The sequence below is a fragment of the Dunckerocampus dactyliophorus genome, chromosome 7 (assembly GCF_027744805.1).
Source record: "Dunckerocampus dactyliophorus isolate RoL2022-P2 chromosome 7, RoL_Ddac_1.1, whole genome shotgun sequence".
In the NCBI taxonomy this organism is placed as follows: Eukaryota; Metazoa; Chordata; class Actinopteri; order Syngnathiformes; family Syngnathidae; genus Dunckerocampus; species Dunckerocampus dactyliophorus.
Window position 1 is genome coordinate 24,449,179 of NC_072825.1, and position 27,523 is coordinate 24,476,701.

The 27,523-nt window shown below is 41.1% G+C and overlaps 1 protein-coding gene and 1 long non-coding RNA gene across 5 annotated transcripts in view; one reads left to right on the forward strand and one right to left on the reverse strand.

Moving 5' to 3' along the window:
- Nucleotides 1-1,670, forward strand: part of LOC129184704 (uncharacterized) — a 28,605-nt gene extending 26,935 nt beyond the window's left edge. The window contains exon 3 of the long non-coding RNA XR_008571940.1: nucleotides 302-1,670. This is a non-coding gene — a long non-coding RNA (uncharacterized LOC129184704). The remainder of the gene's footprint in view (nucleotides 1-301) is intronic.
- Nucleotides 153-26,847, reverse strand: LOC129184700 (DENN domain-containing protein 3-like). 4 transcript variants are annotated; one of them, XM_054780880.1, is made up of 28 exons: nucleotides 26,773-26,847; nucleotides 24,239-24,351; nucleotides 22,595-22,784; nucleotides 22,410-22,520; nucleotides 20,665-20,780; nucleotides 20,477-20,589; nucleotides 20,260-20,371; nucleotides 20,065-20,184; nucleotides 19,895-19,993; nucleotides 18,519-18,638; nucleotides 18,324-18,439; nucleotides 18,100-18,255; nucleotides 17,869-17,965; nucleotides 17,603-17,706; nucleotides 15,829-16,016; nucleotides 15,579-15,738; nucleotides 14,630-14,825; nucleotides 14,379-14,547; nucleotides 8,176-8,435; nucleotides 7,926-8,096; nucleotides 7,724-7,853; nucleotides 5,444-5,551; nucleotides 3,028-3,167; nucleotides 2,760-2,920; nucleotides 1,028-1,164; nucleotides 830-948; nucleotides 581-718; nucleotides 153-504 (listed from the first exon to the last, which is right to left on the reverse strand). In XM_054780880.1, the coding sequence occupies exons 2-28, from the start codon at nucleotides 24,311-24,313 to the stop codon at nucleotides 286-288; spliced, it is 3,825 nt and encodes a 1,274-aa protein (XP_054636855.1). In that variant the 5' UTR covers nucleotides 24,314-24,351; nucleotides 26,773-26,847; the 3' UTR covers nucleotides 153-285. The 4 variants fall into 4 exon arrangements, with proteins under 4 accessions (XP_054636855.1, XP_054636856.1, XP_054636857.1 ...); XM_054780881.1 differs by having other exon boundaries at nucleotides 22,410-22,502; nucleotides 24,230-24,351; XM_054780882.1 differs by having other exon boundaries at nucleotides 1,076-1,164; nucleotides 24,230-24,351.
- Between the last annotated feature and the right edge of the window lie 676 nt (nucleotides 26,848-27,523).

The following is a 27,523-nucleotide window of genomic DNA, read 5'->3' on the forward strand; positions in this document are numbered from 1 at the left end:
AATAACTAATTAAAACTAACAAAGGCTGTTTCTTAAGGCATAATGTCAACAACAAAAAATTGCACAAGTCAGCTTTTTATTGAACAATAATTTGGCAAAAAATATCGTACTGTAGATTAAGGAGCTGTATTGCAATTAAAAATGATTCCTGTGTAAAACAAAAAAGTAAACAAATCAACCTTTTTTTGCACCCACCATGTTTCTTATATATGTGACCTTCAAGATTCAGAGAAATCTGATTTTTTATTTAATCAATTCTATCCCCACTCTTCTCCATTCTGTCTCCTATTCTACTTTCCAGATGGCGATCTTGCCATCGCGTCGCGCAGAGCCGCTGAGGACGTAGCGATCTTCAGCAGAGCAGAGTGTCTGGATGCTGTCAGAATGGGCCTGCAGCTCCTTAACCACCATGTGACTCTGTGGGTCCACCACCAGCACTTTACCTCCCATCTGAGCACCACACTGACCCCCTACGCCGCTTCTTCCACGGCAGCCGACCCAGATCTGAGGAGGAGGGTTAAGGAGGGTCACGATGTAGTAATTATATGATTTTGCACCGTAGACCAAGCAAATATCTCACCTGGTCCTTGACGCGGATCATGCAGGTGACCCCTGAGCAGCCTGTCAGGGAGATCTTCTTGAAAGAAGGCGTGCTGCTATCAGTGTGCCACAAATAGAGATCACCTGAGTCAGCGGAGCCCGTCCAAAGCTGACCTCGCTGCAACACACACAATAACTAGTAAGTCAAATTGTGTTCAATACCATTAGAAACAAAGATAACACCGCCCTCTGGTGGTTGCTGGCTATCCCGTTGATAAATGTGAGTCACCTCTGGAATGACAAGAAAGCTGCTGAAGTGTCTCGGTGGGCTTTGTAGGTGCTCAGGCGGCAACAACCTTCTTTGTGGCGTCCCACTTTTTCTCAGCTCCACAATGCTGTCACCACAGCCTGCAAAAACAACACATCCTGATGAACACTCATGCCACTAAGGAAGAGTTTACATGCAATGTGTGAACGGTGCACTTACAGCACCACAGCGCATCGCCGTGAATGTGTATGAAGGAGAGACGCTCACAGCTGAGCTGAAACTGTCGAGTCACTTTTAGGCTGGACGAGTCCCACTGCAGAATTGTTCCGTCACGGCTGCACGAGTATGTCTGCAGACTGGAGAGGAAAGAATATGCTGTGGTGTACTTTTTATATGAGGATCAGAAAAGTACTACATTGTACAGTACTTGGCAAGTTTAAGTATACAGTACTATTTGTTACTTATAGCTTTGGCATACTTGTACTCATTTGATAAAGATTTGCATAAGTTTGATGGCAAAGCTAATTTTTTTAAATCGAGTAATCTCTCGTTTATCGTCGGTAATTGGTTCCAGACCCGTCCGTGATAAGTGAATTTCCGCAAAGTAGGATTCCTCATTAATAAGTGGAATATTTGTGTAGTTAGAGCAAAGAAAACCTGTTTACAACCTTCTAAATACTGTTTTCAACATTATTAGAGCCCTCTAGACACAAAATAACACCCCGATAGTAACATTTACAATCATATTACCCAATATAAATAAAATAAATAAGACATTTATGACATAAAGACTTGTGGTCATGTGTGTTGCTACAAATGTGTTCCCAAGGGGAGCTGAGTGGCGGGCGGACAGGAAGTGGTGTTGTGGATTCATAGTTGTGTTTTATCTTGGCATGGGTTACTGCAGCAACAGTAGCCCGTGTTTTTATTGGTAATTATTATGCCTGTTGTGAGATACTTCAAACCTGCAATAAAAGCCTGTTGTTCTAGCGATCAAGTCTGGCGTTTGTGTCTCACCAAACATCACAGTAACATTACTGACACCTGGCAGTGTAGAATACTACCTGTCATTCACAGCATCTTTGATTGCATCTTCTGAATGCCTTATATTTGTATTTTACTTCATTTAGCCATTTTTATGCTTGAAAATGCTTAACATAGGCAGAAAATACGTACAATTTGCTTTAATATGCATATTTTTTAAACTAATAATAGGCTGTATTCCGTATTCAACCACAAAACAGCATGAATTCTTAATATATTTTGAAAAACCGTGATAGAGTGAAGCTGCGAAATTCGAACTGTGAAGTGGGAAGGGATGACTATGTTGAAAGTTTGCCAAGGTATGAAAAATAGCTATAAAAAATAATACTAATAAAAATATATTAAAGAAATACAATAATAATTTCATAAAAATATATATTATTACTATTTTAAATATGTATACTTTTATAAGGGCTTTTTTAAAGACAAGGCTTAAAAAATAGTGGATAGTGGTCGCACACTTATACATTTTAGTATATTTTCTATGCCGCTTATCCTCACTAGGGTCATGGGTATGCTGACGGGGGTACACCCTGGACTGGTGGCCAGCCAATGGCAGGGCACACATAGACAAACAACCATTCACACTCACATTCATACCTCATACCTAGTTGCCAATTAACCTAACATACATTTGGAATGTTTGGAACCCGGGAGAACGTGCAAACTCCACACACGGATGCCCAACGGATTTGAACCCAGATCTTCCCGATCTCCTGACTGTGTGGCCAACGTGCTAACCACAAGGCCACCATGCTGCCCTACTTAAGTATAATAAATTATAATAATATATAATAAATGCAATCAATTCAATATGCAGGTGAATGAAAGCGCAGTTCAATTGGACTACATTGAGTGTGTTCCAACTAAGACAGAACTTCAACTTGTTTTTCAGTAAGGCTCCAACCTGCTGTGCTGATCTCCTGCATCCTGCGTGAGTCCAGTCACCTCATATCTGTGCTCTGTCAGCTGTTTGTTGCAGAACAGGCTGTGAGTGTCGATGATGTAGATGACAGAGTCCTGCGAGCCAATCCACACCTGCTCATGGACCAACCCCAGCATGCAGTTCTGTTGTGAAGGTTGAGTACATGTTCTCATGTAAAAGTAACCTCCAGTGATCAGCATACAGTAATAATGTTGTTTCGTCAAATAGAGGCCTGCATGGGCGCTCTCACCAGCTGGGACTCGCCAACCTGGATGGAGTCCTGGAGCATGGACCAGCTTGCAGCATCAAATACAACCACTCTGCCCCCACTGAGGGCCACCCACAGCTTAGGGTTCATCTCATCTTTGGAGTCATTGCATGTCAACTGACCTGTACAGGTAAAGGGCCCCTATTATGCAAAATAGACGTTTTCATGATGTTCTAGTATGTGTATGAGCATCAATTGTGAGAAAAATCTATCCTCTCCTCCTGGCTGCACTTTGAGAGAAGATGTGCTTTTGAAGTCATCTCGGCTTTGTGATATACACTACCGGTCAAAAGTTTTAGAACACTCCGATTTCTCTGGAGGAAAAAAAACAACATTTTTAAGTGTTAAGATGGTCTGCCTCTCTTCCATTGTTAATTCCCTTTTTCCTGCCGTTTTTATAGCAACAAATTACCTTCTCCACTACAATGCTGTTCAACCGATGTTCACGAGGGTATAGTAGTACCACAGTGTGTTCCGAACACTGTTTTTATGCAGACAGAGGAGGTAGTAAGTACTCCAGAAGCTGGAACACCTGTAGGCTTGATCAACCTCCATTTCTGCAGGACAGCTTTAAATTGTTGACCCATTCTGTGGTCCGTGAAACAGGCCTTTTTGTATCATTCTGAAATCAAATTTATCAGGTTTTTCTTAACCTCTGGCACTTCACCACTTATCTTTGTACCATTTCAAGCTATTCCTTAGACTTGAACAACTTGAATTTCAATAAATAACTGGAAAAGTTGGGGTGTTCTAAAACTTTTGACCAGTAGTGTACGTAGGTGAAAAGGCCTATTATTAGTATCAACTTCGGTCTTTGCTGGGGGTTTTTCAGGTTTTTCTTAAATAATCTTCATAAATTTTCTTTTTGTAATTAATTATGATTTATTCCCCTATTTTGACTTTATTACCATAATATAACTTTTCCTATTTTATTATTATTCTTATTACCATTTTCTATGCCGCTTCTCCTCATTAGGGTCGCGGGGGTATGCTGGACTTCCAGCAACAGGCGGGGTACACCCTGGACAGCCAATGGCAGGGCTCGTATAGACAAACAACCATTCACCCTCACATTCATACCTATGGACAATTTAGAGTCGCCAATTAACCTAACATGCATGTTTTTGGAATGTGGGAGGAAACCGGAGTACCCGGAGAAAACCCACGCACGCACGGGGAGAACATGCAAACTCCACACAGAAGTGCCCAACAGAGATTCGAACCCAGGTCTTCCCGATCTCCTGGCTGTGACTGTGTGGCCAACATGCTAACCACTAGACCACCGTGCGGCCCTTCCCCAAACCTAATTTTCCAAAAATGACAACTTTATTTTGCCGTGTTTATTATTATGGCTTTTAAAAAAATAACAGATCTTTTATTTAATATTTCAAGTCTGTGCTACTAAAATGAAATTATTTTTCCTCAAAATATGATGAGTTTATTCTTGTAAAATTGCAACTTTTTTTCTTTAGAATACAACTTTTTCCTTGTAATATTTTGACTTTATCCCGTAAAATGACAGCTGTTTTTTCCATTTCTGCTGCTTGTTGTTGTTCGTCTACTTCAATTTTCTTCTCGTAATTTTGACTTTATTCCCATAATATTTTGACTTTCTTCTCAACTCATCTATAACTTTTTATTTATTTGAACATAGAAAAACATTGACATAGAAAAATGTCAGCTTTATTCGTTGTTTTGTTTGTTTCTCATAATATTACGACTTTAAAAAAAACAATGTCTTTCTTCTTTAATATTTCAACTTTATGCTACTAAAATGACATTATTTTTCCTCATAATATTATGACATTATTCTCATAAAATTACCTTTTCTCCTTATATTACATGTTTTCTCTTAATATTTTAAATATTTTAACTTTATTCCTGTAAAATGACTGCTGATATTTCTATTTTTTGTTAAATGTTATTTTTAGAACGTGCCACGGGCCAATAAAAAACAGCTGCGGGCCGCACTTTGGACACCCCTGGTAAACACCCACTACTTCAAGGACAGCATTGTAAAAAAAAAATCATCTTAAAATAGCACCACTGTGGGACTTGTGGATCTTATTTCAAATTGTTGTTTGTCCTCTTTGTCTCAGACACCAAGTGACATACAGGTATGTCGATATATTGATGATATATTGATATATATATCCAATGACTTCAGCAAACAGAAAATCAAAGTCAGTCAGCTTCAATGATCATCGGAACGAGGCTCGAACGATCACTTGCGTGGTCTCGCCACATCACGATGAATGTCTGCCTGTGTGTGAAGCTACGGTATCATAAACTTGCCAAACCAAGTTGACAAAGTTTATGTTTTTGACTGAATGATCTTAAGAAGCATAAAACAAATGTACTGTATATATTCTTGACATGACTATATGCATACACGTACCTGGAGTGTACAGCAGCACATGGACAGTCTGCGCTTCTGCCAAGTTCAACGATGGGTTGATTTTGTGTTTTAAGGTCTCTGAGGTACTTTTAGGCACCATCATGGGCACTGCTCACGAGAAATATCAACATAATAGAACATTCATTAAGGATTCGTATATGATAACACGTCGACAAATCGAGTACAGATGTGAGAAGTACTCCTCAAGGTTAGTTGACTGAACCTCATCTGTGTTTCTCATTTCTTGTGCCAGTTACTACAAAAATAGAACAATTCCTAAGCTTTCAATTCATCCAAGAGGTCACAAAAGACCCCACAACAACATCCAAAAAACTGCCTCACTTGCCTCAGTTAAGGTCAGTGTTCATGACTCCACCATAAGAAAGACACTGCGCAAAAAACGGCCTGCATGGCAGAGTTCCAAGACCGAAACCACTGCTGAACAAAAAGAACATTAATGCTTGTCTCAATATTGCCATAAAACATCTTGATGATCCCCAAGACCTTTGGGAAAACACTTTGTGGACTGACGAGACAAAATTTGAACTTTTGGACGGAAGGTGTGTGTCCCATTACATCTGGTATAAAAGTAATGCCGCATTTCAGAAAAAGAACATCATACCAACAGTAAAATATGGTGGTGGTAGTGTGATGGTCTGGGACTATTTTGCTGCTTCAGGACCTGGAAGACTTGCTGTGATAAATGGAACCATGAATTCTGCTGTCTACCAAAAAATCCTGAAGGAGAATGTACGGCCATCTGTTCCTGACCTCAAGCTGAAACCAACTTGGGTTCTGCAGCAGGACAATGATCCAAAACACACCAGCAAGTCCTCCTCTGAATGGCTGAAGAAAAACAAAATGAAGACTTTGGAGTGGCCTAGTCAAAGTCCTGACCTGAATCCTATTGAGATGCTGTGGCATGACCTTAAAAAGGTGCCTTATGCTGGAAAACCCTCCAATGTGGCTGAATGACAACAATTCTGCAAAGATGAGTGGGCCAAAGTTCCTCCACAGCGCTGTAAGAGACTCATTGCAAGTTATTACAAACACTTGATTGCAGTTGTTGCTGCTAAGGGTGGCCCAACCACTTATTAGGTTTAGGGGGCAATCACTTTTTCACACAGGGCCATGTAGGTTTGGATTTTTTTCTCCCTTAATAATAAAAAAAATGAATTTGTGTTCAGTTGGTTTTTCATTGACTAATATTTAAATATAAGAAATCAGTCAGGGGGCAAACACTTTTCAAACCACTGTATATTTAAAGACAAAGCTTTGTTTTATTATTAGTTATTAACTCTTTCACTGCCAAAGACATCTATTGACGTCTTCTGTTTTTTTTTCGCGTGAGCTACAGATCAAAGTCGTATTCATCTTGAGTGTGAATTTCTGACTTGTAGGCAATGTATTTCTGTCCCAGCAGGGGGCAACAGTTCTCTTTTCCTCCAACCGGCAGTGACAGATTGTCTATGACAAGTGTCAAACTCGTGCCCTGGAGGGCCGAGACGCTGCAGGTTTTCTCTCCAACCAGTTTCTTCAGTAGATGATTTAATTGATGAGCTCCTTCCCTCAAACTGAAGGTGTTGATCATTAAAATCACCTGCTTTAGTGACCGGCTGGAAAGAAAACCTGCAGTGTCTTGGCCCTCCATGGCACGAGTTTGAAACCCCTGGTCTATGAAGAAGACGGATTGTGGGTTGAGGAAAATGGTGAAACATGCAGAAATCGAGCGTAGACAAAAAATACAGGCAGCCAACACTTTCACAGAGCTTGTCTGACGGTGGATCTGCCTTTAGTAGCGACAGGATCAAGAAAGATAGAGGTGACATGGGTGATGTAGGTCACGTAGACACAAATGCAGCTGACAATGGCAGCCGAAGCAACAAGCTAGTGGTTAGCGTTGCTGAGCCATGTGGAGCCACACTGAGCCTGACACCGCAAGCAGTTCTGAGTCGGGTGACTCGGAACCCAACCCCGATTCTTCTGACGAGTGGCTTCCATCAGGATCGGTCAGCAGCAGGGATTCATCCCCACATCCAGCAGACCCCACAGTCACTCTTGAAAGTTCAGCAAAAATGCCCAAAAACAAACCTCTTCTCTATACATTTGCCCTTTTTGGTTTATTTTTCGATTTTTGGGGGGTTTAATTTTATTTCTACTATGTGCCGTAGGCCAACAAAAAACAAGCTGTGGGTCACAAATGCCCCTGCAAATGCCCCGCAATTTTGACACACCTGTTATAAGGAATTTTCGTAGTTGTGGGAAAAGCTGATGCTTTACCTTCAAGTTTGACCTTGTCAAAATAGGCCAGCTTTGAGGCAGCACAGATGGACCTTTGGGTGTGCAGACAGCCCACGACAGCATCCATCAGCAGCACATTGGTCAGAGCCTGAGTCATGTACTGCGGGTCCTAAAAATGACACGATTTTTCATTGTCCTACCACAGCAAAAGGTTGCTGTTGGGTTTCATTGCATGCCGTACCTTGTGTTGGTTGGCCATCTTGCGTCCAGCCCACATCTCTTTTACCACAAGGTTCCAAAGTTCAGTTTCTGTTTTCAAGTTGGCCTCAAACACCTCAAGCCTGCCTGAAGTCCTGATCCGGAGAGAGGGAATCCGAACCAGGAGAAAAGGAGCGGAAGCAATCTTCACTTCCTGCATCAAAACAACAGGTTCGGTGATCCATTTTGAGGAAGAGGACATTGTTTTGTGGGTTTTCAACCAATATGGCTACCTGTATGTCTCTGAACGTTGTGATCTCCAAGAAGCCCGACTGCCCCTCTGGAAGTAAGAAGAGACGCTTCTGGGTCATGGCGATTTTACCCACACCGTGAGAGGTCTTGACGCAGGACGACAACTTGTAGACACACTCGCTGTGGTCGAGGCGGTCGATGACATCGGTGGGGAGATTGACGTCTTGAGCCTCAGCCTCCATTTCCTTCCAGAAGGTGTAGAAGCCTTTGAAGAGCTCGGGTTCCACTTGCTTGGACTCCCCTTTTTGGGACAAGAGAGGTCTATTTTTTTAGCAGGATAACACAAAAACTACACCACCAATTTCTATCAACCTATTCAATTTCAGTGAGAATCTGGTTTTACTGTTGCAATCCACTTGCATCGAACAGATCAGCGGAACATTCGGCTTTAGCAGAGTTCTGCACCTTATTCCTGTGTTTCCCACACATTCATTCATTAAATAGAGTGGGTGCTACCTGTTCACCCTCACTCATAAACACATTATAATGGGACTGTCGGTGTAACGCCGCATCTCAGCACACCTCATACGCACCTGGTCTGCTAGAAAACAGGAAGGGAGGGATCCGTGTTGACAACTTAGGGACAAGTTGAACGCTGTTTGATACTCTTTTTCAAAAAATCCGATCATCAAATCTAGTGAAGAGACTTTTGGAGTTTAAAACGGAGAGGCTCTCAAGAGGGTGAGACTTCTCCTGGGATTCAACTGGTGTGGAAGTGTGTGCTCAAGTTAAAGAACACGGTCTTCTATTTGGTGGATTTGTTAAGCTGTGGCAGGGTCGGAGACACTTTTGGCGAGGTTGCACTTTTACGCCTCATGGCACATAACTGGTACATTCAAGGACCACCGGGCAACGTGCAAAATCAAAATGTTGGACAAAAAACAGTGAAACAAAGACAAACGTTTAAATATTGTGGGCTTTCTAACAGACACTGACATGAAAGCGCGTATGGCTCTTCCCAAGGAGCAGCAGGTGCTGCTGTGGGCCGCTCCCGCATTCTCAAAGCACGAGCAGCCTTGTTTGTGACATTAATAAAAATGTCAAAAAGAAGCGACGGAACATTGTAAACATATCGTTGTGCTTTTCGTGTTTTTACTCACTTTTTGTCTCTCCCACATTATTCCCCTCTCCTACAGCATCCATTAAAATGACAAGCAAATACATCCTGGACAATCTGGTAATCACAGAAAGGACATTTGTTGGTATATTACCAAAAATATTGTTGTGATTCAAATTGCATTTGTGTATTATACAAATACAAGTCCTTCTTTGATCTGATTAGAAACAAGATACAAAGTAAATGTCAAACTTGCTAAAACACTTGGGGGTTGAACTACAATGGGGGTTGAACAATTTTGAACAGAATGCCGTTAGATTACTTAGATTATGATTTAGCTGGTCGGTAATTGTGCTCTAAATTATTGTTGATAATCGACAATATCGCCTTTTTTTGACCATTTTTTCATAAATTTTGAAGTGTCATGTCACATTTGAACCACTTGATGGGACTCAAGTAAAATTTACTTGTGTGAAGTTGCCTAATGTGGCACTCACCAGTCGGTGAGGAAGAGGTAACTCTTTATTTTGCAAGCAGAGTAACAACACAGCTCACAATGAACTTCTCAACGCCATTGAAATCGTGAGAGGTCACCACTCCACATACCAATCTTACTCATGGTGTCGTAAAAAGTACAGTACAGCAAAGCACTGGGAAACAAGAAGTGCTCCGGGCGACGCCACACTATATACACTGCGTTCCAAATTATTATGCAAATGATGCTTTTGTTTGATTTTCCAAAGTACGTGATGCAAATGATGATCAGCATAATTTTCAAGTCATTAGCTGTCAAATTTTATTTAAAATGTTATTGAACAAAACTCCTCATGAAAACAGTATTTAAAAAAAAAAAAACTTAAAACACACTGTTCGAAATTATTATGCACAACATAGTTTAAAGACGTTTTCTAGTTTGTAAAGAACTGAAAATAGTAATTAGTTGAATTTACAGCAATATAAGGTCATGTTTACTAAAATAAAAAGCTATTCCAATCCAATACATCTTAACAGGTCAAGTTACATGTTAACATAGGACCCCTTGTTTGAGAGCAGCTTCACAATTCTTGCATCCATAGAACTTGTGAGTTTATGGAGAGTTTCTGCTTGAATGTCTTTGCAGGATGTCAGAACAGCCTCCCACAGTTGCTGTTTGGATGTGAACTGCCTTCCACCCTCATAGATCTTTTGCTTGAGGATGCTCATGCTTGAGGATGAGATTCTCAATAGGATTGAGGTCAGGGGAGGAGGGGGGCCACACCATGAGTTTCTCCCCTTTTATGCCCATAGCAGCCAATGAAGCAGAGGTATTCCTTGCAGCATGAGATGGTGCATTGTCGTGCATGAAGATGATTTTGTTACGGAAAGCACCATTCTTCCTTTTGTACCATGGAAGAAAGTGGTCAGTCAGAAACTCAACGTACTTTGCAGAAGTCATTTTCACACCTTCAGGCACCCTAAAGGGGCCGACCAGATCTTTCCCTATGATTCCAGCCCAAAACATGACTCCACCACCTCCTTGCTGATGTCGCAGCCTTGTTGGGACATGGTGGCCATGCACCAACCATCCACTACTCCATCCATCTGGACCATCCAGGGTTGCATGGCACTCATCAGTGAACAAGACTGTTTGAAAATTGGTCTTCATGTATTTCTGGGCCCACTGCAGCCGTTTCTGCTTGTGAGCATTGTTTAGGGGTGGTCGAATAAAAGGTTTATGCAGAACTGCAACCCTCTGGAGCAGGGGTACGGAACCTATGGCTCGGGAGCCAGATGTGGCTCTTTTGATGACTGCATCTGGCTCTCAAACATGTCTTAACACGATAAAAATGTATTTTAGTTTTTTTTTTGTACGCTCACCTTTAAAGTACATTACAGAAATCCCAGTGTTAAAAATAATGCTCAAAATATAAAACTTTCTTATGCGTTTTAGTCCATCCATCCATTTTCTACCTCAATGTGGGGTGGCCAGTGCCAGCTGTCCTTCCGATATTTTCCGGGTCAGACACCAAAATTTGATTATGACTGGATAATGCGGTAGCCTACGCGCATCATTGAGATGTCAAGAAGTAGCTAATTCTGTAGAGCCGACCCTTTTGACGAAGAAGATGGTGAAAAGAAAAAGATACGGAGTACGGTGCAAAACCACGCAGCACCAGAAGTCGCATTAATGGTAAGAAGTATTTTATTTATTATTGGATAGCTTCAGTATAACAATGTTAATAAAAAGAATAACTTTAGAGACTTTAGAGGTCTTGCTTAAAAATGCCCACATTTAGTTGTATTCAATGTTAAAAAATATTATGTGGCTCTCCCGGAAATACATTTTAAAATATGTGGCTTTTATGGCTCTCTTAGCCAAAAAGGTTCCCGACCCCTGCTCTGGAGGATCCGACACCTTGATGTTCGTGGGACTTCAGCGACACCAGCAGCTTCAAATACCTGTTTGCTGCTATGTAATGGCATTTTAGCAGCTGCTCTCTTAATCCGGCGTGTTTGTCTAGCAGAAACCTTCCTTATTTTGCCTTTATCTGCATGAACCCGTGTGTGCTCTGAATCAGCCACAAATCTCTTAATGGTACGATGATCACGCTTAAGTTTTTGTGAAATATCTAAGGTTTTCATACCTTGTCCAAGGCATTCAACTATTTCACGCTTTTCAGCAGCAGAGAGGTCCTTTTTCTTTCCCATATTGCTTGAAAATGGTGGTCTGCTTAATAATGTGGAACATTCTTCTTAAGTAGTTTTTCCTTTAATTGGGCTCACCTGGCCAACTACAGAAGTATGTGATTGATTTCAGTGATCCACAGAGCCCTGAGACACAATACCATCCATGAGTTTAATGGAAAAACACAGGATTTAATCTTTATGATACTTAAATACAATTTGCATAATAATTTGGAACGCAGTGTAGGCCGTCCCTGTTAAGAAAAAAAACACTCCAATAAAACCTGCATACATACACATGTAGTTACATAGTGTATTGTTAAACTAATGTAGGCGGTCATATTTGAGCTGGACCACAGCTGAGTTGCGGCGTAAAATGCAATATTGCTGATTGTACTTCAACCCGTCCTCCTCCACTCAGCCACACAGCTCAGGAACCGCTGCCCATGTCATGTGCATGCGCGCCCTCCCGGGTAACTTGCACCGTCCGCCTAACACCTCTCATTTCAACATCTCCCGAAATGCAGGCCCCTTAACCGCACTGAAAGGCGGCACCTCCTCTCTAATGTGGCAAGTGACACTGTCCACGAGTGTACACCACCCCGAGCCGCCCCAATCGATACATTCACTTCGCCAATCAAACGCCCCAGCAAGCGCCGACCGCCGGGACGAAGGCCCCGCTGCACATCCACGCTGGAACTTTGGCATTCGGCTTTTGTGCCTTCATTCATATTCGCGTTTGCTTGCTAACTGCTAGCAAACCCCGCCTCTACGTACTGGGACAAAGAGGCTGAATAGAGGGCAGGAGGTTTCACTCTCGCTGTTCATTCCACTATAGAACCAATGCACAGAGACACATGCAGAGTGAACCCTCTTGTCAAATGGAACAAGCATATGTACAGTATATGCTGCATGTCAATTTATCCTCGACCACGTTTTTTTTTTTCCATCATTTGATTAATCGATGTATCAATTATCGTGGCAGGCCAAGGTGGACTATAACATCAGTGTGAAAACCGTACCACCTTTTGGTGGAAAGCATGAACTGCTCATTTTACTACGCAGCATACCATCTTTGAGCCAACATTGCCATCTTTTGGTTGAACTGCACAAAGCTCGGAACTGTCACCTGGGCGATACACCAAGGTACCTTTCACGCTGTGCGGCACAGCCTAAAACTGTTCACAAAAGTAAAGTGTCCTAATTTGTGCATTTTGTCTATGGCACAGTTGAAATGGGTTGAGAAAGGCGAGAAATAAGGAATTTTGAAAGATTCCCCATTCATTTTCAAAGGGGAAAAACATCATCATAGCAGCATCATCATCGCTGGTCTGACTTGTGGACCCTCTTATAAACACTTCGCCTTATAAAGCATTCACACACTTTGCGCTCGGGGTGGAAATATAACCTCATTAGTGCGGCACACTATGACCTCTCCTTCTTAAATCAATTTCATGACAGTGTTTTCTGTTGCTATATTGAACTTCTGCTCACACATTATTACAGTATTCATTCTAGTCAGGGTCATCATATTCTTTTTGTGTGTGTATGTAGTACAGTCGCACAGCATGTTCATTATACATTTCCAGAAAGCTACTGGACCATGAGCACCATGACAACAATTAGTAACATCATTAACGTAAAGGACTTCAACAAAATGACTCAAAGCAATCTTTATAAAGACAGGCTGGAGATTACATGGACTTGAAAGACTGTGGAAAAGATGGAATGAATCAGTTTGGATATGGTATAAAAATAGCAACCTCAGCAGTGCCTCAACACCGACCACAGCAAAGATAAGACCCTCTATAGCACAATACTTTTACTGTTTCCACCAAGGCCAGCATACTGAAAACAATTACAGAATGTAGGGGCCACTTTGATATTTTATAATATTTTTTGAATCTTGAAAATAGGCTAATGCTAACACACTAATTCAAAATAAATAATGCCAGATGCTAAAAGCTCGTCAACTCGTTCAGTTGACAAATTGGATAAACTTGGGGTAATTCAGCGTTATTGCGTTATTGCTTTTGTGTGTGGTATGGATCAGTATACAGTGATCCTTATCCACTTTGCGGTTCGAATTTTGCGGCTTCCCTCTATCACGGTTTTTCTTATTTGTACAGGCTGTTGGTCTGCCTGCTCGGCACTTCTGCCTGACGCACCTCCACCAGCGCCTTTTATTCGGGTGTGACACCTTTGGGCCTAAGCGGGTCATCAGCTGGGAACAACCAGTCATTGATGGGTTTTTTTTGTTTGTTTTTTTCAAAGATATATTAATTAATAAATCATGCTGTTTCATGGTTGAATACAGCTTACTATTATTTTTTGAAAAAAAATCTATCCTTTTAGCCCGTAAATAGCATATCAGTGTTCAATACATGATTATCACTTCCATAATGGTCTCCTTCATGAGAATATTTGTGCCCAATGTGAGGAAATTCCCCGTGGCGGACTTACCGTCAGTGAGAGCGTCAAACAAACGGTGTATGGTGGCCACGTCTTTAACTACCCCGCCCTCCTGGATGCAACGCACAAACTTCTCTCGATCCAGATTTTTGCAGGGGAGCTCAAACTTCTTGACGTGGTCATCAAGCTGCACTGACGGCTTTTGGTTTTCCGTCTTCATCTGACATGACGTCAAAGAAACATTGTGTGTTTTACAGGGATGCTGACATCCTCCTAATGAATGAAGGCAGGGCCTCGCTGACCTTGAGGATGAGTCTTTCAAGCTCAGGCCGTCTGTTGGCTTGCTGCTGTTCTTCCTGTATGAGTGAGTCTACCAGGCATGTGACCAGCTGTGTGGGGAAGATGGCCGTGTCCGTCTTGTAGAGCGTCTGGAAGTCGACCAGAGCATCGAGACGCCGCAGGCACAGCAGATTGATGAAACCTCGCATGTAGTAGTATCTTGTAGAGGAGAAATGTTATCATAGACACTTTTTAGGTACACCTGCACAAAAGCTATATAAAAGAACGTCTTTAAAATGATAATAATGCCAGCCTTTCCCCAGCTTTTTCCCATGTTGTCACTGTTCTGTCTGAACAGCACCAACACACTACGGAGGGATGAAGTCAACCTACAAATTTTCCAGCATCAGAGCCAGGACAACACCTTTGTGAAAAGTGTATCCTTCTAACACCTGACACTAATTTCTCCTACCCTGTTGTGTTGTCCAACAGGTGTCCCGCCAGTCTAATTATCTGTTTTCGGGATGCCATTGTGCAATCTGAAAGCACACACAGTGGCGGCAATATCTGGCATTGTTGGGTTCTGTGTGAAAAGCAAAGGTGGATAAACTGCTGTTACGGTTATTCTGTGGCACTTGAGGCCCTTGGAACCAAACAGTAAACTTGAATTTGAGGGATTATTACTCAGAAAACATTACATTTCGTCAACAGTGGTAAGTAAACATGCAGCACTTTAACAATGTCCCACAAAAGTGAGCATTATTACTGTAAAACAAAAGCAAAATCTCTTGTGTTGCCGTTTGTTAGTTTGCAGTATGACACAGAAACTACACAACTCATTTCCATGAAGTGCAGTGGCAACAAGCGATGGGGAAACTCCATTCCTACCACTGACTCAACTCAAGTTCTTCTGAGTCACAGCCAAGTGGTGCAGTGACCAACCAGATCCAACAGATGGAGATGTAAACATACCTGGCTAGCAGAGAGGCGTTGTCATTTTGGACCGAGTTGATGGCATTGCCAAGAAGCTGGATCAGGTCTCTGTAATAGCCTTGGACGGCATGGAAGGACAGAGTCTCTGGGAATTCTGGGAGCTTAAATACCTCCACACCCTTGGGAGGCATCCTTGGTGCTAGGAGATGAGCAGAATGTGGAAAAACAGTTAAGCAAGCAAGCAGTGGATTCATCCATACAGACTGTAAGTGCTGCACTCCAGTCCTACCGGGTTCAAACATGAGGATTCTGGCTAGCAGTGCGCTTCTTTGGAATTTGATGGTTTGGTCATCTCCCAGGTTGGGAAGGCTCATTGCTTGTCGATTAATCAGCCTGTTCTCAGGGAGGGAGCTCTTTTTGCGGGCCCGAATCTCCTGCATGGTGGGTCTGCGTGGGACTGCCACTGAAGCCTTCATCCTTGTGGACACAATAAGGTATGATGAAGCTACCATACTATTTACATACTATACTAAAGTATAGTGTAGTATGACAAACACTACAGACTATAATATGATCGCACCTCTATAGTTACATTTGCGGTGCACATGTGTATGTGCGCAACCTGTGTGTGTTGCGTCGGATTGATCTGATAATCCATATCCGTGCACACATGCGCGAGCGCAGTGTAGCTGACTCTATGGTATTGCAAGCACTCCTCCACAGTTAAAGTTCACAAATGTTCATCATAGAAAGCAACAGACTTCAAATTAGTCCACAAAGTCAAAATAAAGAGCCATCCATCCATCCATTTTCTATACCGCTTCATCCTCATTAGGGTCGCGGGGGCATGCTGGAGCCTATCCCAGCTGACTTCGGGTGACAGGCGGGGTACACCCTGGACTGGTCGCCAGCCAATTGCAGGGCAATAACAGAAAATGTAAGACATAAATATTTTCATAGTTAGGAGCCATTTAATGAATGCCATACACCCCCCCACGTGTGACCATGTAGAGACAGAAATTAACTGCTGTCGTGTAAATACGAAAACTAACAATGTATAGACATGTTCTATATGAAAGGTATCCTTAAATTACTTTTTTTTACAATTTAATGAACTTAACATTCTAACATAATGGTAGGGGAAACACTGGACATACAGGTGCATCTCAATTAGAATATATTTTAAAAGTAAATGTATATATCAGCAGTTCCATTTCAAATGTGAAACTCTCACATTCTATATCTTCACTGCACACAGAATGAAATATTTCACGAATGTATTTCTTCATTTCTTAAAAGGGGTGTCACAAGATCTCGTGTCAAAAGATTTTGTGAGATTAAAGCGTGCTTTCTCGTTCAGAAAAAAAAAAAATGTCTCGTGGGCACTAAACCTGGGACGATAATACATTAATTAATTAATCACACAATAAATGAAAATGAACTATAATTTTGCCAGCCTCAATACATTGGCATGTGCACGCGTATCTGTTTTCCTCGTCTCTCGCCTCCAAGCAGGCAGGAAGAGGGCTCACGCTGTGCATTGGTTTCAGTACCTTGGCGGATTTATTCCATAGAACAACGGCATGAACGGAGTGAGCCCTTTTGTCAGTCATACAGTGTGTTTGTCTAGGCTTGGCCGGCAGCATACACACAGAGTGCAGAAGAGTGTAACATAGTAGAAATTAAATTAGTTGATTGCAATATATTGTCATATATTTTTTTCATATTTTTTCAGTGTACTTTTCTTAAAAGTAATGTTAAAATCTTGTCACGTCTTGATCTAGTAGACCCAGTCTTTTGTATCGTCTCGTCTCGTGACACCACCGTTTCATCATTTTGATGATTATAGCTTATACCTGATAAAAAGTTGAATATTGTAAACTACGGGTTCACGCTCTAATCAGCAAATGAATTGCAAGAACGTCCTGAGCCTTTAATTCTTCTCTTATCCTGAATTGAAATCCTGAAATCCAATAACTTTTGCATGATATTCTAACGGTACATACAATCAACACGCGGTACAACACGACATGGTACAATACATGATAACATAAGATACTCACTTTTGCATCTCTGAGCGAGTGCTGAGTTCCATTCGTGCAAAATTGTCCATCTTTCTGTTGAGGCGGTCTCTGAGGAAAGAATGGAAGATGTGTGTCTCCAAAACCTGGAAAAGGAAGTCATATTGCTATTACACAATAACAAACATTGTTACATACAGACCACTCAGTCCAAAGTGAGCATTATTTTCTTTTTGATGCAAGTCAAATCTCAACGTGCGAGTGTACCTAATCCTATGGCCAGAGTGTCAATACAAAGAAGCATTTACATTCTTGTAGAAAAGATGTTCCATTGGTTCTCTGCTTTTCAGGAACTCTTCACAATGAAATACTCTGTGTTCGTAGTTCAAGTGACTGCTAACATCCCTGCAAGGCACACACGTGTACATGAAACAACTATGTTTATTATTTCTGCAGTGGATGAGAACAGCACTGGATTATACTCAGTCATATCTAATATGATTTATGCTCTTATAGTTGAATACAAACACAGTCACAACCTGAATATGTTGACAATCAGCTCAGTCGTGATTATCTGGATGTGGTGGTTGAGACTGCGCTGCCACGCTCGTCTCTGTGCACGCTGATCGTTGATGTCCGTGCAGCTAGCACGCAGGCATTGGTCCAAGTCAAAGTGAATCCGCAGGGACTGACATCTACAAAATCACACAGATATACTTTCATTTTATCTCTAGTTTGTAGCGTATATCAGCCCAGCATGTACCTCTGTGTGAAGCAGTCTGCTGCAAGTGAGGGGATTTCTGGGAGGTCAACGGTGTCAGAACAGGAAGTAGACACACTTCCATTATCTATGTTGATGAGGATCAGATCATCTGTTTCCTGCATGGACAGAAAGAAACAATATTTTTGGTCAAATAGTTGAGCCAATGTCAACGACTTGCCCTCTAATTGTGCTCACAGCTGCAACTTCTTCAAAATGGCAGAGATGGCAGCCCATGAGGAAGGCGGTCGGCGCCATGAGGAAGTCCAGCATGCCTCTGGCCAAGACGGGAACGTAAGGATGCTGCCATGATAGAGGCTGAGGGGGAAACAGGACAAGGAAAATGTGCAATGTGATTAAACGTCGTATATCATAAAGCAACGGTGAAACAGTATTACGCATGAAATAATTTGAATCTAGATTTCATGGTTGAAAAACTGTTGAAAAATAATACATAATAATAAAAAAAAGAATTTAAAATGTCATACTAAATTTATGTAATTATATTTTGTTGGTTATAAAAATTATTAAAAAATATATATTTAAAAAATTTGTTGAACAAAAATATTATGTTAACAAAATAACAATTCCAGTAATTATATTTTGTTCATTATAAACAAAAATGCTGTATTAAAACACAATTAGTTGAACAAAAAATATTAGCGTAAGTTAATAAAATGTTAAATAATTGAATTAATAATTTAAATAATAAAAAAGTTAAAAATGTTGTTTTATTAAAAATAATTGTGTTCTTGTAAAAATCCTGTATAACTATTATTTGACATTTTTAATGATAATGTACTCTATTGTTGTAACATGTATATTTTGCCATATAGTGGTATTGTTATTTTTTAATTTAATGTAATTGTACATAGTTAAAGGTCCATTTCTTTGTTGCCTCACATGCATATTTACGTATAGCACTGTATTATTATAGTACAATGAATGAACGAAAATGTCTAAAGAACGTGGCACACACGAGTCTGTAAGGACCAGGCAGCTGTTTACTTGACAAGAGTTTAGCAACCCATCGTAAATCTCAGGAGGTCATTATTCAATATTGATCCTAGAAAGAACGCTAAAATCATCACACAGCGACTTAACAATCAAAAGGTAGGTAAGAAATATACAATACAAGTGCCAATTGGAGTTCAGAATAAAAAAGCAGCAACTATTTTAATGGCTTCCCAACATGCATTTCTTCCCAGCAAAGCATTTCATTGGCCATGACTGCCGGAGCGCTGCAATGATTCATTCAGCTGCAGCAGGAGGCTTCCTCTGGTGGACAGAGGAAGCTGAAAGAATCATTGCACCAGCCATGGCCAATGGCAGTGGGTCATTTTTTCATAGAAAACACATCTCATTCTTCTTTAATCAGTAATAATTACAAAAATGTGGTAATAAAGGGAAATTTTCTGGAAAATAAGGGAAAAAAGGAAAATCTGTGTTTACTGTATTAGATATCCAATTCAGTTCAATTGCATTTATATGACGTCATTAAGGTGTAAATGGTTTCAGTTATTGAAAGCAGTTATTAAAAGCTTTCGGTACAATGCCAAAGTTTATTGACAAACCTGCAGAAAAAGCAACAAGCTCTCTGCCACCAGCGTCAGTCGGGCCCAGGTGGCAGAGAAGATCACCACCCTTTGCTCCTGGAGGAGACATGATAACACCTGCACGTGGAAGCAAGGGGAGACATGTTAACACCCAAAGTCAACAGTTGAAGGAACATGGAGCTGTATACCTGCAGAAGAGCTTGTGGTCGGAAGCAGAGGAAAGGTAGATGAAGGTCTAAATCTATAACTGGGCAGTCTTTGTCTTCTCTGGATGGTAGTTCAATTGTCAGAGGAGGCAAGGTAAACATCTGTGGGAGACAATCAGTGTTTTGTGAGGAGCAATATGGGGCAATTTTATTACCTGTGAATGGATGCCAACGCACCAAGTGGAGTTGTCCAGGCGGAGGGGTGGGCACTAGCGCCAATTTGGCTGCAAAGTCCTTCACTTTCTCCTCAACATCAGAAAAAGGACAAGCTCGGAGTTGGATTAGAAGACTGGCAGAGAAACAGGAAGATATCAAGCGGAACAAAGACATGATGCAATGTACGGAGAAAAGTATAGGGACATCTTGTTTTGGCTATGTTTCATTTCCCACTCACCATGACAAACTATCTTTCAGCGCAGTGAAGTATGGATACTTGGATATCACACACATACTGTGAGCACAAAACAGTTTCATCCTAGCTCCATTTTGGCAGGAGGACATCTCGCCCTGTAACACACGACAGACTTAAAGCAACCCGAATGTATCTCACCTCTCTACTGTCCTGTTTAGTACTGTACCAACCTGGATGGGACGATAATACTGCATCACTACTCCATGGGACTTGTTGCCGAAGACGTCAGTGAAAACCAGGAAGTGGAACTGCTCCTCTCTCTGGACATTGGTCACTTGAAGGCCACCTGCGGTTACGACAGCATGGTAGTCATGGCAACACATCAGCTATGTTACTGTATTCAAAGAATGACACCATTTACTAGGGATGGCCCAATATCACTTTTCACATCTGATACGGCAACGTTGTATATCGACCAATTCTGCTGCCAATCCGATAACAACCTTCTTTTCTCCTCTCTTTGTATGCATGTACTATGCTTAACATATTTCAATAAAACACCATTTTCAAACTGCTCTTCTGCAGGACAAAATTAAATTCCCTACAACACAACTCAAACTATGCAACACTGCTGCTTTTTATTTAAACTTCCAACGCACAAAGCTTTTCATTTCATTTGTGATTGATTGCTAATCAAATTTATGGCATTAAAATTGCCCTCAGCTACTTTTCTCTTCTTTGCACGTAAAGATCACACCACACAGATGACGGGACAACTGTGATAGGCTAATTGGCTCACACTCGAGCAAATGTGTTAGCTAGCTTGTGCTATAACGCGTTGCAGCGTCTCTGTTTACATTCAATTTAATATTTACATGATAGTCTGGGATCTTGAATCAGCTGGTCTTTTTTGTTTCTATCCCCAATATCCGATCCAGTAAATTTGGCTAGTAAGTTTGGGACATGGACACACTTGAGGAGCCTGAGCGTGTGCAAGAGGTTGAGACATTCTGACCAGACATAGTCGGACCGCCTCATATGTACATAAGGATGTCCATAAGTGCACCTGGCACCATGACACATTAGGCTGCAGGTCTATGATCAACTTTGTAATCGTATCATCAGACCTGCGTCTGCATGTGTTGAACACAAGCGTGATGGAGGGGGAGGATGCCGGACACACCTGGCAGATCCAAACATGTAGTGAAGGTGTGCTGGGAACATCTGGCAGAGTCTCCCGTTAGTCAAGTCTTCAACTCTCACCTCCGGCAGAGCTTCGCCTGCATCCCAGGGGAGGACGACGATATTGGGTCCGACTGGGCCGTATTCCATGACTCTATTGCTGAGGCAGCCGATTAAAGCTGTGGCTGCAAGGTGGTCGGTGCAAGTCGTGGCAGCAAAATCCGAACCCGATAGTGGACACTGGAGGTGAGGGCTGCTGTTAAGCTGAAGCTGTTGCTGGTCGCGGAACACTGGACCAGCTCTACACCCTTGCAAGGGTACTGGAGGGTTGCATGAGAGTTTGCCCAACCAGTCTACATGTGTTTTGTGGACTTGGGAAAGGCATTCAACTGTGTCTTTCACAGTTTCCTGTGGGGGGTGCTCCGGGAGTATGGGGTTGTTGGCACGCTGCTACGTTCCATTCGAGTACTACTTGTGCCAGTAAGTCGAGCCTGTTACTGGTGAACGTTGGCTTCCAGTTTGGGGGCGTTAGGATCTCTGCTATTCGCAGATGATGTGGTCCTGATGGCCTCATCAAGCTGCGACCTTCAGTGTAGACTGGGGCAGTTTGCAGCTGAGTGTGAAGCTTCTGGCAGAACGGTTATTTGAATGACCAAATAAGGTTCCCCCAATACATGGCCAACCTAACAAAAGTCTGCTGATTGGTCAACACACATAGACCTGAATATGTGTATGCAGCTCACAAAAAATACACTGGTGTGATGGTGTACACACCAGGCTAAATGTTAAATACCAGGAAAGCAGAGTTGAGGCAAAGCCATAAGGTCGATGTCTTTGGGAACAGCGACGTCTTCACTTCCTTCTCTCCCAGTTGCTGCATCTTCACCTGCAAAAGTGTGATGGGCTGAAGCAGTAGGACACAAGCTTTAACCCATCTCAGCTGAAACACATCTGTAGATATTGGCAACAACCACAGACCTTGTGCGGGTGCTGTAGCAGCTGAAGGAGCTCGCTTCCGCTTCTTCCTCAGGAAGGAGTGATGCCTCCTCCAATGTGACCTCACTGCTTCACTCTCAGCTTGAGGTCTGCTGACAAAGGGAGGCGCTAGCACATGTAGGACCTCTGGTTCCAAAAGGACGTGCTCCACACTTCGATGACTGTTAAGAGTCTTTAAGAAAAAACGAAGTTGTCACATTATTCAGTTAGTTATGTACTGTATATATGTGTCAATACACTCCTGATCAACATTTTAAGAAAATTGCAAGGATTTACATTCTGCACCTTTGGATCTTAAAGAGGTTCTAAGTAGAGCTTCAAAATCTAAAAATAAGAAATGGGAGTGAGACAAAAACATTTTTGAGTGAGCAATTTATTGCAAACAACCATTAAAGTGAAACAGGCTGTTCATCAGCTGATCAAATGTTTAAGACCACAGAATGTGGATTCAAACTGGATAGAATGTCATTTTCTGTCAGGTATTCACACTGTCATGATCTTTTGATGGCAAAGACAAAAACGCTTTCCCTCTTGGCCTATAGCAGTGTGCCATCGCTGCTGAGGTTGGACACAGTAAGACATTTGAAACTTCTTCAAAGATCCTGAGGGTTATGGAACAAAAAAGTCAAGTGGTACACCCCAAAAAAATTCACCGCATCCGATTGGCTGTCCGTCAAGACACAGGACGATCCTCGGCCCAAATCAAGGTTGTTGCTGGTGCCGAGTGCAGTCTAGACGGCATCTGTGAGAGAAGAGTTTTTAAGAACAAAAAACGTCTTTAAAGGCCTCGTCTCCTTCAATGCCACAAAACTGACCATTTGAAATTTGTACGCTCCAAACACTGGACACTGACAGGTGGAAGAAAGTTATTCTCTGATGAGGAAAAATGTAACCTTGACAGTCCTTGATGGCTTCCGACGTTACAGGCATGGCAAGGAGACTCCACCTGAGATTTGCCTGAGTTTTCCACACATGATCTGAGGTGCTTTTTCTTTCAGTGGGACAATTGAGCTTCAAGTTGTACAGGGGCGTCAAACGACAGTGGGCTATGTGGCGATGTTGCAGGGGGCATCCCTCATGACTGAAGGCCTTCGTCTGTGTGGTAATGACTGGCTTTTTCAACAGAACAACGCTGCAGTTCACAATGCCCGCCTGACAAAGGAATAACCTCACTCTTATGGACCATCCTGTGTGTTTTCCTGATCTAAATCCAATTGAGAACATTTCCAGACAGCGGATGCCCTCCGTGAAGCCATCTTCACCACCTGGAGCAACATTCCCGATAGCCTCCTGGAAACACTGGCATCAAGCATACCCAAAACAATGTTTCAGGTGATTAACAAGAATGGCACAGCTACTCATTACTGAGTCCGTTTTTTGAACATTTTATTTCTATTTTAGGTTTTGGGCTTTCTTGAGCTATCGTCTTAAACTTGTGATCAGCTGATGAACAACCTATTTCACTTTAATGCTTGTTTGTGATAAAATGCTTACTTTGTCTCACTCCCATTTTCACTCCCATAGAACCTCTTTAAAATCCAACAGTGCAAAATGTAAATTCTTGCAATTTTTCAATTGGTTCATTCAATTTTGATCAGGAGTGTATGTGAGAAGTACCTGGCAGACCTCTTGCAGTTTCTCATGGGATGCTCCCACCACTACACAGACCTCTAGCAGAGAAGAAGGCGGATGCTCCGACATCGCTGGACGAGCAGAGCCAAGACCCAATATCTAAAAATCTAAAAATAGCAAACAAGCTGGTATGTAAATGAGATACAGGAAAAAAACACGCACACAAGATCACTGTGGACTCACACACAGTCCCATTTTAATGTGCTTATGAGCGAGGGTGAACAGGTAGCTCTAAATATATTTGTGGCAGTCCAAATGTATTAGTGGCGGGCCGCCACAAATAAATAAATGTATGGGAGACTGCTTCAATCACATTGTGACTGTGACGGTGGTGTATAAAGGCTGTCAAAATCAAAATGTCACTGTGTAAGTCCGGACCAAAGTATTAAGTTGAATTAAGTGCTCTAAATGACAATAAAGTGTCACGACACATGACACACACATGCTATCCTCTCATCGTCACCTGAGAATGCGTATCTTTGATTAGGCTATTCCAATGCTGAGTGTGTACAAATGCATTGGTTCACCACAAGGGCCATGAGTCGTACAAAGATGACATCATACATTACACACTACAGTGTCGGGATTTTCCACATTAATGGAAGTGCATGACTGTGTCAATTGTGCTACACACCAAAGCTGTAACATTCTCTTGTTGAACACTTGCGCATCATTCTTAAACTTTATCTGAACGATACATTGTAGTTGATAAATATACTTTCACTTCATGGTCTCACTCCATCAGGCATGAATAATCTGAAGGGTAGTGGCAGAACATGAGCACAACCAGAGATAAAGCATTGCATTTAACTGTTATGGCTCTGACTCTTGGTAACATATTATTTTATACTCTGTCCTCCAGAACTTGACCAGAGATTAATTTGTGTTTTTAGCTTCGGGACTATCATGGGTTCTTGGAAAAGTGGACAAATGAGCAAGAGCAAGTGAGAAAACATACATACGCTTCTCCATCATAATTCAAATAATTCAATAATAAAAATGTACAACTTTACAGATATGCGCAAACTGCAAATGTAATGTGGTGAATGCAGTAAACAACACAAACACGCAACTGTGATCACTATTAGAGCTACTTGGACAGAATGAAAGGACAGGTGAGCTACCTTGCATCATTTCATTGTACAGTGGAACCTCGGTTAGCGTCATTACCCCATTCCAGAAGGTCTGACTCTAACAGAAACAATTTTTCTCATAACAAACAATGTAAATCCAAATCATCCAATCTAGAAAGCAAAAAATGTTAACACAAAATACTTTTTAAAAATTGTTTTACATGCAGAAGCGCATTGAAATGCATATAAATGACGAATGGAAGGGCCCGTGGCTTTTACCTTGATTGAAGACGTGATTGTTGATAAAGATGATAACATAACACGTGTTTTGCTATGAGTTAGTTCTTGAATTCAACAGTGTTTCTCGCCTTCATTATCAAAGTCCTGGAACTTGTAACTTTATTTGGCTCCATTGTAAATTATTTTGTAGCCGTGATGAAAAGAAAAGCAGAGACTTGTGGCGTAACTGTGTTAGTCAGCATAGATATACGGAGTCAACCGCTGATGGCGTTATAGATGGTTTTGTGATGAAAACAGATGTGACTCACATAGTGTGTTAATAACACAAGACACACACCATATTGTACGCTAACCGGAAAATGTACACAAGCCGAGGCAAAATTTTGGCGTACATTTTCGACGTTAACCAAAAACACACTAACTGGGACGTACGCTAACCGAGGTTCCACTGTATTTTTCTTATTTACAACACAGATTTCCAACCCGAGTGAAGTAATTTTCTGCTACTTTGTGGAAACATGTCCGATATAAATGGTTATTAAATGTAAACTTTGCAAATAGACATTACATTACATTATTATTATTTTTTGCCTTGGCAAAGACCCGCAACTCACTGAAAATGGCTCAGAGACCCACTTTTGGGTCACTGCACTAGGTATTTAAGTATCTAATTCTACTCCTTATGCATGTATTCCTTTAACAACATGTTTGTTATTGTGGTTTACAGTGGCGTCCAAGGACACTACATCCTACAGAATAGTGTTGTCATATTTTGGTAACACATTATCATGCAAAGCCCTGTGATCCAACAGCAAACTAAACAAATTGAATAAAGGTTTTATTGAATAAAGGTATTATTTATGTACATAGGTCAACGTTGTTCAACAAATCAATCATCCTATACATATAAATTATAGAAAATTCAGCAATATATAAAATAATAATATATATATATATATATATATGTGGATACTGTAATAAGTTTGGAAAAACAGTTAATGATTAAAAAGCCCTTCCTTGCAATGTAAAATACATTTCTCACAAAACTTCCATAATTTCATAAGCTACACGTTAAAAAGGAGACTAGTCTATGACAGGTAACATTGATTACTGTATTAAAAATGTATATAAAAAAACAGCTACCGTATATAGACATGTAATAAACTTTTTTGTGTTATAAATTTTAAAAATGTGAAAAATGTGCGTGTGACTTACCTTTTAATAATGTTGTAGCGTCGCTTTTCATCCAGTTTGCAGACTGACACAAACGCCAAACGCTCCAAGTTGTCGTCCAATAAGCCGCTTCCGGTTTCTTGGTGTGGTAAACATATGTGTTGATGTTTAAAGGAGACTACAAACGCATCACTAAATCGCACGCAGTCAATAATTACTGTTAGTTTTATTTGTTACTGTCATTGAACAGTACACGTGTGGTACGTTTGTTTTTACATTTATTTATGAAGAATGAAAGTTAGTAACATTTATTTTATGTTTTGGTCTAATGGACGAACGATTGACTCAGAACTTTTCGAGCTGCACTTGAACACAACCCACGTGGACGAAGATTCAGCTATAATGTGACGTATTAATTAGCTTCCTGCTATTACGGCTAGTAACCAGCAGAGGACGTGCGCATCCAAGGTTGTGATTGTACAACCGTTCAGTTTGCAGGTTGCCAGATGGCGTTTTACATTATTAAACATCTAAATGCTAACCGTTAATACTTTGTGCATTTTTCGTATTATATTCAGGAATGCAGACATTTCAACTTGTGTAAAAAACATTAGTATAAATATGTTTGCTATTCTTCATTTTGAAGATGAGGTAAATTAAAATTGTCAATATACATTTCCAACAGATTGCGTTATCACAAAAAGTAAAACATAACATAAAATAAACAAAAAGTTAATCAAATATAGCTGTAGCTAGTAAAGAATGGATTCAATCTGAGCAAAACTGAAATAAT

Bases quoted from the DNA above. Each gene is read 5' to 3' on its own strand.
- LOC129184700 (XM_054780879.1), bottom strand. From the start codon at position 24,313: ATGTCGGAGCATCCGCCTTCTTCTCTGCTAGAGGTCTGTGTAGTGGTG. The intron at 17,966-18,099 runs GTTGTGACTGTG...TGTGCCTTGCAG, and splicing joins CTGATTGTCAACATATTCAG to GGATGTTAGCAGTCACTTGA. The intron at 8,097-8,175 runs GTAGCCATATTG...GTTTTGATGCAG, and splicing joins CAACGTTCAGAGACATACAG to GAAGTGAAGATTGCTTCCGC.